General features: G+C 35.7%; 1 protein-coding gene across 4 annotated transcripts in view; it reads right to left on the bottom strand.

The window, feature by feature from the left end:
• Positions 1–324: 324 nt before the first annotated feature.
• Positions 325–11,984, bottom strand: part of ITGB1 (integrin subunit beta 1) — a 139,689-nt gene continuing 128,029 nt past the window's right edge. For 2 of the 4 annotated variants that reach the window (XM_064368478.1, XM_021665194.2), the window contains exons 13-17: positions 11,623–11,845; positions 10,432–10,664; positions 8,240–8,406; positions 6,947–7,027; positions 325–1,555 (exon numbers count right to left, since the gene is read on the bottom strand). In XM_064368478.1, coding sequence (XP_064224548.1) covers positions 6,953–7,027; positions 8,240–8,406; positions 10,432–10,664; positions 11,623–11,845 — 698 coding nt within the window. In that variant the 3' untranslated portion in view covers positions 325–1,555; positions 6,947–6,952. The remainder of the gene's footprint in view (positions 1,556–6,946; positions 7,028–8,239; positions 8,407–10,431; positions 10,665–11,622; positions 11,846–11,984) is intronic. The other 2 variants (XM_064368479.1, XM_021665195.2) reach the window with 1 other exon arrangement.

Here is an 11,984-nt window from a genome sequence, read left to right as displayed (position 1 = left end):
ACAAAATAATACAATTTCCAGCACCTACTAATGACTCTAAGATGATATTCATAAAGTTAATTCTGCTTAATATCGGGATGAAACCTACCTCCCAGCACAGCGGGATAAAGATCTATCCACCATTACACAGACAGCCCAAGGACGGTCTTCAAGTCTGTATTTTACCATACCACTCTCCTCATGTCCCTAGTATATTTTTTGGAAGAATTATGTTTTAGCTTCATTAAGTGAAATACCCAGCAACCAGAAATGCTTTTCCTCTACTTCTTTAATCTATAAAAGTTTCATGCACACAATCTGACAAAATACATCAGAGTCAAGACATCCAATTTAAGTATTTTAGGCATATTTAATAAATAACTTCAGTAAATAGCATTGTAAAAAGTGAACTATTAAAACTAAAGGCACTTAAAACAAGAATATGACTAGTATGAAACAAGATGGGCAACTCAAATGGTGAGAAGTAAACATACAGTGGTCTGTTACGGCACTAATTCGAAGTAAGACTCGCTAAGTGATAGGTTGCATAAGCCATGGTACAACTTCACATGTTCATTAAAAAGGCAAATTTACAGCTAAAACGTCAAAGCAAAAGTACTGATAAAGTCTTACCCCCAACTTGCAAACAAATACATTAAAAGATTAGGTGATAAAAAGCACCGATATTAAACAAAATAAAAATAATAAAATAAATTCAACTCAAAAGGTCCCCATTCAGCAAATACTTTGTAAAGTATGGCCTTTATGTAAATAGTGCTAAATCAAGGACTTTTTAGCAGGAAATTGCTCAGTACTTTTATCTAAGGCTTGAATTCATAAAGGGAAGGCATAAAAGTTACCAAATATTAAGTAACTCTTAAAATGGCACACAGGTTTTAAAGCTATTGGTTTTTCCTTCCTAAGTCTCTGAATTTTTCCCATGGCCTTCACAGATAGACTATTTCAAACCTACTTTACGCAGCAACTCTCAACGTACTTGTCTTTCAGAAACGTCATCAGTCATGATTAACAGGCAAATAGCAAAATGATAGATTTAAAACAATCCTTAACTAGCTGGCAGGACATTTACTTTGGATTCTGGATAACTGCAATCTGACATATTTGTAAAGCTAAAAATCAGTTTTAATACACGATTAACAGAAACACTCATCATGCCCATTACTTTATTGCCCTTTCAATCGCTATAGAAATATCACTTAATCCAATAAGAGCTTGATTTCAATAGTCCAGGAAGAAAAGGTCAAAAGGCACAACGTGACCTTAGCTGACAAGAATAACGATCCTGTCTCAAGTCTTTTGTCAGTCCCTGGCATGAATTACAACATTATTTTCAAAATAATAAAAAAAAATTTTAAAAATTTTACATACTGTACATTTTCAAAACCTGCACATGAGTAAAACCATGGCAATATCGCCCTAAAGCTACCTAACTGTGACTATGAAAATTGCTACTTTGCATTCAGTGTTGTGAGATTTGCACAGGTAGTACTCATTTTCCCTCATACTTCGGATTGACCACAGTTGTCACAGCACTCTTATAAATAGGATTTTCACCCTAAAAAAAAACAAAGTGAGAAAAATTATGAGTTACTCTACTAAAATCATGTAGCATAATTTTATAAATCAAGTCTAAAAGTTGCAGTCATTTTAAGAAGTCATTTCTATTTTATCTGTCCAGATATCACAGTTGTTTCAAAGGCATTAATAGCAGCTTATATATAAAAATGGAAAATGGAAGCTTTGCTTTACAAACCAAATGATGCCCCTGTTATCTGGTGCTATTTCATTATTGAGTCCTTCCTCTACTGGTGGCTTGATTTAAGAAAGTTCTCCATGAAACAGAATGTGCTGTCATCATGGATTTTCTCCTTTGAACTAGCTTGTAGTGCCTGCCTTAAGGAAGCATCAGCTCCGCTGTCATCACTGCCTCATTCTTATCCCTTTATTGTGTACAGAAGGCGCTTGCTAATCAAAACGGGAATACTTGGTTTTCACTGCTGGGAGGGAGGTGTGCTTCTGGGCTCTCCTACATAAGTTACCAATTTAGAGAATTCTCAAGTAAGGCTGTCATTGTGTCACGAATGGCATTGAGCCCCACAAAGTCACACTGCCAAATTTGCTTAGAATGCTAGATAATTACCATTCCTTATGAAAAAACTGTTATTTTTCAATATCATATTGGTGAAATGTCTTACTGCAATGCTGTAATGTAGTGAACAGGTCTGCAGTCAAGCCTAGCAGGCAGACCCCAAGCCATAAACGCAAGAGATCTTTCAAGATTCAAAAATATACTGACAGTGATGTTTTAAGCAGAAAAAACATGTAATTCCATATCACCATTTTCCTTAAAAATTATATATTCTAAGTGCTACATTTAAATACTTGCTATAGCATTCTTTTTTCTCCTGTTCTTATAAATTGAAAGCAGGCTTGAAAGCCAAATGAGAAGTGTGACCAAATGACACTTTATCAGAGAAAATTTCAGTGAGTACGTATCAAAAATACTTGTTAACTACCAGGGAAACATTTTTTTAGGCAAAAATTAAGATTTTAAAATGTTGTTTAGTTTTATATCTCACTACAGAAACAACTGCAGATGATTAAAAAAATATTTATAGAAAGCATCTAAAAGCAGTTTTTGATCTAAAAGTAATTTTTGTTTTTAAATTTTTATTCATACTTCTTTGCAAACGTATTTGGATCTGCCTTTTGGTGCCACAATTTCTGCCCTCAAGGTGAGAGGCATGAAAATAAGGCACTCTGATATAGTACACAACAGTTACGAACATAATCTGGGAATAGTATGAGAAAAATGATTAATTTTATCTGAGAAAATTAAGGATATTTTCATCATGAAATTGACTATAAACTACTGGTTGATACATAGAAATCTATGCAAAGTTAAGGTGTAGGGAAAAGAATGGGACATTTTAAGTAGAAATATACACAGTTCACAGTTTTTAGTTAGGGAAGGACAGGTGCCTTGGCTCATGCCTGTAATCTCAGCACTCTGAGAGGCCAAGGCAGGTGGATCACTAGAGGTCAGGAGTTTGAGACCAGCCTGGCCAACATGGTCAAACCTCATCTCCACTAAAAATACAAAAATTAGCCAGGCATGGTGGCAGGTGCCGGTAATCCTAGCTACTTGGGAGGCTGGGGCAGGAGAACTGCTTGAACCCGGGAGGCAGAGACTACAGTGAGCTGAGATCGTGCCACTGCACTCCAGCCCAAGACTCCATCTCAGAACAAAAGGAAAAAGAGTCAGGGGGCATATGATTTGAGATGAGAAGACAATAGAAGAATGGCCCTAGAAGCCTTGCTGTGAAATCTGAACTTCATCCTGCAGGTGGGATACCACTGAGGGAAAAGTAGTATCCCACCTACAGGATGAAGGAAAAAGCCAGACACTTGCATAGCTGCCTTCTGCAAGACACCAAATAAACCAGTGTGATTTTAGCTCAGCAGCTTGTGTGATACCAATCAGAACCCGACAACATGCCTCAGCCCTCAGTCCCCTCTCCTCAATATACACCTTGATCGGCTGTTTCAGAAACATGGAGAAACTCAGGATCCCTCAGAGACAAACAGCACATAACGTGTATGTCAAAACTGTGCACATCAAATTCTCAGCTTTAGTCCCAACTGAAGCTAATACATTATACAGTTGTGACAGCAGACATTTCAAAATGGGGGTCAGAAAACTGGATTCTAACTACTGCCATCTTAAAAAGCCAGAGCACAAATAAGTTAGGCTCCACATTTATATCCTATCTGATTGGAGGCTAAGTGCTATTCATTCCTTCAAATATGTTGGGAAAATAAATTATTATCTAATTAAGTTTCTTTAAAATAATGTATTTGCTAAATCTAGTATTTAATACTCAAGAATTATAAGGGAAGGACAAAATAATAATAATAATAATAATAATAATAATAATAATAAAGAAAGCAAGCCCTACACAGATGAGTCCAAAGTGTAATTTACGTGGAAGAACTTACCTTTGGAGAAAAATCTATCTTGTCATATACACAAACATTTGTATTTATTATTTCAAAGTCCATCCAAACAAAAAGTTTAACATGCAAGGTTAGAGGTAAAATTAAGCTCACTATCTGCATTAGGCATCATTTTAAATGGAGGTAAACTAAAATAATTCAGATTAGTTTCCATCATTCAGAGTGCAACACCACCCAACCCCAACAAAACCCGCATCAAGAGGACAGGGTTATATTATGGAGGAAGCCCTCAGTGCTCAGTAAAATGTCATCTTTGTGCTCACTCTGGAATAGCTTCTATAATGTATTAGATATGTAATGCAGAACTGTGGGATATTTGGGATCCACATTTAAACCTGCATAGCAGCAGATGAGGACAATTTTAACCCACTCCAATTAGTTAGAAGCTGAGAATGTGACATGTTCTTTTTAACGTTCCTACTTGTGCCAAAGTAATTAGTGCCTGCCCATTATCTCAAAAATATTGATGATGTAATTGACGGGCAAACCTCAGTCCATATCAGAAATTTTTTTTTTTACAATCCATGATATAATTTCTTGATGCTTGTTAATTTATTTCAATTTTACTTAGTTAAGTTCTACTTTTTCTTGAGAAAATATCTCAAAATAATCAAATTGCCTGGAATTCAATAATGCAGAGAAATTTTTACCAAACTTTTGCTTCTTGAATTACATTAAATGCTTCTTTTAGCAACATTTTAGCCATATATACATTATAAACATTAAGTTTAAATAACATTTATTGATAATTTCCTTCAAAATACAATTAAAGGTACAGAAAGGATGAAAATTTCACCTCAGTATGAAATTTTTTTCTCCCGTGAAAAATAACCACACGAAATTGTCAATATTTGACTATTTTTGACCTACAACTAAAGAAAATAATATAAAAGAAAAAAAAAAAAGCCTGGCAATGTCATTGACTAATCAGTTTTCCTCTAAAAATGACTTTCTGTAAAGTACTAAGTGAGAACAAGAAAAATGTGTCATCACAGACTAATACAAATATGTTCCAACCCTGCCCATATGTGAATCTGAATATAATTTTCTGCCAACACATTTAACTTTAAAAAGTCTTATGGTCTACTTAGAAATAAAAATCTGACAAGTTAATGATTTCTAATATTATCAGTACTTCCTATATCACTTTTAACTATTAAACATTCTTGTACTTTAGGCTCTTATTCATGATCCGTTTGTAAGCACACTCCCAACAGTCAGAAAGCATAACTGCAGCACTGGGTTCCATGTATTCAAGTGACTTCCCTACTACGATGTTTGCCAACAGAGGCAGTGTTAACTCTGACAGAGGAACAACAAATTGTCAATACGCTGTAAATCTCTATAAAAGACTGATCTACCTCTTCCTAACCAGGTAACAGGGACTTCTGAAGATACGTAACTGCTACCAAGTAGAATATCATAGACAAGAACATGGACTCTGGAGCCCAACTGCCTGGGTCAAATCTCAGCTCTCTGACTAACTAGCCATGTGAATTCGGTCAAGTTACATAACCCTTATGTGTCTCAGTTTCCTCACATATAAAACAGGTATAAACATCATTCCTTCAACTTTCACTATGAAGATTAAATATAGATTAAGTGTTTACAATCATGCCTGAGACGCAATGAGTTTTATGTAAGTGTTACCAACACCGTCTTTATCTGCAAAATAAGGTAGGCAGTGAGAAAATTGGAAATCTTCCAGGTCCTATTACAGTCAGTCAACTGGGAAAGGGAAGAAGAGTTCCCGATCACCAGTCAGGCGAATTTAGTTCTAATCACAATTAACCTTGGTTATTACTGACTTTTAGAAGCTTGCATGATTATATTGAAGTATGATGGAAGCATTTCATGAAAATTCAGATAGGAACAGTTTCAAACTTACATTTGAAAATTAGAATCATTCTCACATACACACACAGACACAGACATATATATAATATACAAATATATATATAATATGGTCTTCCAGCTTTTAATGAAATTTCAAGTTATATTCAAGAAATTAATCTCAAATCTTCTGAGAACCAATAATAATGATATTGTAGTTGCATACCACACAAATATCATACCAATTTACATTTAATTTTCTATTTTGCAGTTTGGAGTTCATGATCAGTTTTCACTATCCAACCCTAAAATTTACTCTAACAATTTGTTATTTAAGGATAATACTGGTGGGGGCACAGTGGCTCACACCTGTAATTCCAGCACTTTGGGAGGCCAAGGCGGGCAGATCACTGGAGGTCAGGAGTTCTAGGGCAACCTGTGCAACATTGTGAAACTCTGTCTCTAATAAAAATATAAAAACTAACTGAGCATGGTGGCAGGCACCAGTAATCCCAGACACATGGGAGGCTGAGGCAGGAGAATCGCTGGAATCTGGAAAGCGGAGGTTGCAGTGAGCGGAGATCATACCACTGTACCCCAGGCTGGGTGACAGAGCAAGACTCTGTCTGAAAAAAACAAAACAAAACCAAAAACAGAAAAAGAAAAAAGGATACTATCATTCTAGGCATAGAATTGTTGTAAGGATTAGAGCTCACAAGCTGATTTCATATACTGGAGTGCATCTGCCAAATACAATTGCCCCATATAATACAGAATACTGACGTCCTGTGATAGATGAGAGAAGTGAAGTGGCTCAATGCTGTTCTACTTACTAAGTGGGAGAGTTGGGATTTGACGTGAGGTCTGATTGCAAATCACATTTTCTTCTCACTACAACATGGCTGCTGTTTCTATATCACATTACTTATTTTAGTCTTTCTAAACACGAAGTTAACACACAAAAAGAAAAGCTGCAATAGCGATATAAATAAAGCCAGACTTCAAAAAAGAAAAGCAATAGTGATAAAGGGCACACAGTGCAGTAAAAAAAGTAAAAGTTAACATGCAAAGGCAGAAAGTGAAAGAAAATACGAACGGCAATTTAGAGACCAGCTTTACGTCCGTAGTTTGGATTCTTGAAATTATTAATAGGACTCTTGTATATCGGATTTTCTTGCTAAAGTAAAAGAAATAGTTTCTAATGATTTCATCAGAAAAAAATAGACATTTATAGTGTTCAAACACTATAAAGGGAATTTTTTTCTATTTCTACCCTTGTGAAATTTATAATTTAAAAAATTGATAATTTTTTAAAACTCCAGCAAATTGTAGTTAAGTGCAAGTAACTACAATTCATTTACAACTTAAAAAAACTAAAGATTGTCAATGCTTTCTTGTATCAAAAGATGAATACACAGAGGCTGACATTTGGCTACCCCACCATCTGACTCCATATTTCAAAGCACTAAATGCTAACATAAACTTTCAGTCACTTGGGGCTTTTAAAATTTTTATAAGCCAATGTTTACTGAGATATAATTTTCATAGAGGAACATAAACCTTTTTAAAGTACATAGTTCCATGAGTTTTCAAACACATAAATACATCCATAATCAAGATCATCCCAGGAAGTTTCCTTACGGCCCTTTGTGGTCAGCCCTTTCCCTCATTCCAGCCCCTAGCAACAACTCATTTTTGCCCATATAGTTTTGCTTTTCCAGAATGTCCCTTAAATGAAATCACATAGTATATAGCAGGGGTGTCCAATCTTTTGGCTTCCCTGGGCCACCTTGGAAGAAGAATCATTGTCTTGGGCCACACATAAAATATGCTAATGATAGCTGATGAGCTTAAAAAAAAAAAGTCACCAAAAAAAAAAGACTTACAATTTCTAAGAAAGTTTACGAATTTGTGTTGGGGCCACATTCAAAGCTGTCCTGGGCTGCATGTGACCCATAAGCTGCGAGTTGGACAAGTTTGGCATATAACCTTTTGAATCTGGCTTTCACTGAAGGTTCTTTGTCTTTTTGTTTTTTTAAAGAAAGAAGCAGCTTTCCATTGAATAGTCTGCTACACAGGTAACATTATTTAGGATTCTATTTCACATTAGATGAAAGGCAGATTTAGGATCAAAACTATTAAAGAAATAAAAATACTGGCCACAGTAACCAGAATATACATGTTTATAATCAATGTTTTGTTTCAATGGGATATATTTAGGATGCTTTCTGTTTTTCATTAAATGCAAATTCTTTGAATGAGAAACTTATGGGGGACTAAAATATTTAAAAAGGAATTTAATAATCAGCCTGACAGTTAATAAGTAAGTCTTCGGAGTATTACATTTGCTTTATAAGCCACTTCGGTTTTTGGATGTTTTGTAACTTACCGTGTCCCATTTGGCATTCATTTTCTCCTTTTCAAATTTAGCAAATTCCCTTCGGTCATGAATTATCATTAAAAGCTTCCATATTAGCAGTAATGCAAGGCCAATAAGAACAATTCCAGCAACCACACCAGCTACAATTGGAATGATGTCTGGACCAGTAGGACACTCTGAAAAATAAGAAGGTAGTAAGGAGAACACAAGGGACAAACACACACAGAGTCCAGCCACAACCACAAAGAGCTGCGCAGTATCTTATAAAAAACATACAGGAATAAACACCCAAGACAGTGAATGCACGCTATCCCAAAGAATCTATAAAACAGCTTTTGGAACGAGTGAGTTTACGAGGTTGCAGGATACATGATCAATGAACAAAAATCATGTATTTTTCTATATATATAATGTATTTCTACGTATTGAAAATAGAAATTTTTAAACAGTATCATTTACTACAGAATGAAGAAGCGTGAAAAACTTACACATATAAGTCCAACAAAATATATGCAAGATCTGCATGTTAAGAATTACTAAACACTAGCCAGGCGCGGTGGCTCACGCCTGTAATCCTAGCACTTTGGGAGGCCGAGGCGGGTGGATCACGAGGTCAAGAGATAGAGACCATCCTGGTCAACATGGTGAAACCCCGTCTCTACTAAAAATACAAAAAATTAGCTGGGCGTGGTGGTGTGTGCCTGTAATCCCAGCTACTCAGGAGGCTGAGGCAGTAGAATTGCCTGAACCCAGGAGGCGGAGGTTGCGGTGAGCCAAGATCACGCCATTGCACTCCAGCCTGGGTAACAAGAGTGAAACTCCATCTCAAAAAAAAAAAAAAAAAAAGAATTACTAAACACTGATAAAAAGAAATCTTTAAGACTGAAAAAATGGAGGGATATTCCATGTGCATGAATTACAAAATCTAATACTGTTAAGATGTCAATTCTTCCCAACTGGATCTATAAACTCAACGGTATCCCACCCAAATTCCTGGCAGAACTTCTGTAGCAATTGGCAAACCAATTCTAAAATTTACACGGAAGGCAGAGAGCTAGGGAAGTGTCTCAAAAACACTTTTGGAAAGAATGAAGCTGGAAGACTCACATTACCTACTTTCAGGACAAGCTATAAAGCTACAAGACCATGTGGTATAGCTAACGGACAGACTCGGATACATGGAACAGCAATCAGAGTCAGAAACAGACCTATACATGTAAGGTCACCTAATTTTCAATAAAGGTGGAGAAAGGATAGTCTTTTTTCAACAAATGCCCCTGGAACAAGTAGACACTGATATGAAAAAAAAAAAACTGACCCTTTTGCCATACACTAAGACTAACTCAAAATAGGTTACAGATCTAAATGTGAAACCAGAAACTATAATAAACTTCTAGAAGAAAACACAGGAGAAAAATCTCTAAAATCTTGGGTTAGGCGGAGTTCTTACAGACAATGTAAAAGCAAGTTCACAAAAGAAAAACTTGGTAAACCATACTTCATCAGAATTGAAATCTGTGGTATTCAAAAAACACTTATAAAAAGGTAAGGAGGCACAGGCTGGGAGACAATATTTGCAAAACACCTAGCTGATAATGCAAAACAGTACGAGACTCTAAAGAGTCTGGCAGCTTCTTACAAAGTTAAACATATGCTTACCATATGCTCCAAAATGCCATTCTTAGAATTCACCCAAGAGAAATGAAAGCTTATGTTCACACAAAAACATGGACACTAAAGTAGCAAATTCCAAAGGATCTATAAAAAGCTACTAGGAAAACTAAGATTAAAAAAAAATGTTTCACCTCCTGAGAAGTTAAACAAACTCAACACTTACATATTAACATCCTTTAGCAAATTATCTTTCCCAGTATTTAAGACTAAATCAAGCTCTAATTTTAAAATATCAATCATAAAATAGTCTTATTATGCACCTGGTGTCAGGTACCATTCTAAGTGTCTTACATAGATCATTGCATTTAATCTTCGAACTCTCCACTCAGAAAATTTAAAATTGGAACTCTCTTTTCCTTATTTCTTGTATGGTTAATTAAATACTATTTTAGGCTTCAAGAGATGAAAAATTTCCCAACTTGAACCTAAAATATTCCAGCTGGAGGCTGTTTCTCGATGTTAGGCCTAAATACGCAGAATCAAGACATAAGAAATGAAAAGAATGTTTGAAATCATCAGATTTATACCTGGATTCTCCACAACATGAACTATAATCTCGTTGTTTCCATTCACTGAGTATGTAAAATAGAACCAACAGTCATCAACATCTTTCTCCTTACAATGGGACACAGGATCAGGTTGGACTGGCTGAGGCAATTTTTCCCGACTTTCTACCTTGGTAATGTTAAAATATGAACATTCCTGTGCACATGTGTCTTTCTTTTCTCCTTTATTGAAGGCTCTGCACTGAACACATTCTCTGTTAAAAAAAAATTATTACATTTAAATTTTATTATTTCAATAAATATTTACTTACACATATTTTCCATGCTAAACTCTTGTGACCTAATTGAATAAACAGCTACGAAGGAGGATTTGAACAAATGAAGAGGCACATTACATTTCTGGATGGAGAAATTATGTAAAAATATGCTACTTTCCATAATAAAATACTAATTATAGTTCAAATTAAAATCCTATTAAGAAATAAAAGATAGTAAAATAAATTAGCCCTATCACATAATAAATGTATAATATAAAAATCATAATAATTTTTTTTTGAGATGGATTCTTACTCTGTCACCCAGGCTGTGCAATGGTGTGATCTTGGCTCACTGTAACCTCTGCTTTCTGGGTTCAAGGAATTCTTGTGCCTCAGCCTCCCAAGTAGCTGGGATTACAGGCGCATGCCACCACATCTGGCTAGTTTTTGTATTTTTAGTAGAGATGGGGTTTCACCATGTTGGCCAGACTGGTCTCGAACTCCTCACCTCAAGTGATTCACCTGCCTTGGCATCCCAAAGTGCTGGAATTACAGGTGTGAGCCACCGTATTCAGCCAAAACCGTAATAATTTGAATATTATGTTACTAGTATAATAATTCTTCAAGAGGAAAAATCTTCAATTTGGCTTAGCTTTGTTAAAAGATAGTAATTAAGAAACTGGTAATGCCAATTTAATAAAGGTTACCATGTAAATTATCTAGCAAATTCAGATCAAAATAATAGTACAACTCTCACATGACACACTTCATACCATGTAATAGATACTAGCTGTTGAGAAAGAACTTTTAGGAATTAAAGAATAGGCTTCCACATGGCAGGCATTTTATTTATACTATAATCTAATATTGGCACTGTTCTGGTTCTAGTAACAATACAGGCTTAGGAGAGCCAAGAGGAAGTATCAACTATTTCAAGCAATTAGGAAATACTTACTTATGCTCAGCACAGACACCAAGGCAGGTCTGACACATCTCACACGTTTGCCCTTGAAACTTCGGATCTGTACACTTACAGACACCACACTCACAGATGCCCCGACCATTGCAGATCTGTCCGTTGCTAGCTACGCAAGTACTAGTATCCAAAGAACAGTCACATGCACTGCCAGTGTAGTTGGGGTAGCACTCACACACACGACACTTGCAAACACCATTTCCTGCAATTAAGCATATGATTTCTCAAAATAATGGTAAAAATATACAATCACAGTATTGACTGAAAAGTACAATAAGCAACATGTGAGAAAGTGTACCTAGGGGCAGGGCTGACCCTCAAGCTACCCCTTTTTTACTTAT

This window comes from Aotus nancymaae, unplaced genomic scaffold (genome assembly GCF_030222135.1).
Source record: "Aotus nancymaae isolate 86718 unplaced genomic scaffold, 86718_ANA_hifiasm-v0.15.2.pri h1tg000077l, whole genome shotgun sequence".
NCBI lineage: Eukaryota > Metazoa > Chordata > Mammalia > Primates > Aotidae > Aotus > Aotus nancymaae.
The sequence above is the reverse complement of the archived record's forward strand: the minus strand, read 5'-3'. Positions and strand labels throughout refer to the sequence as shown.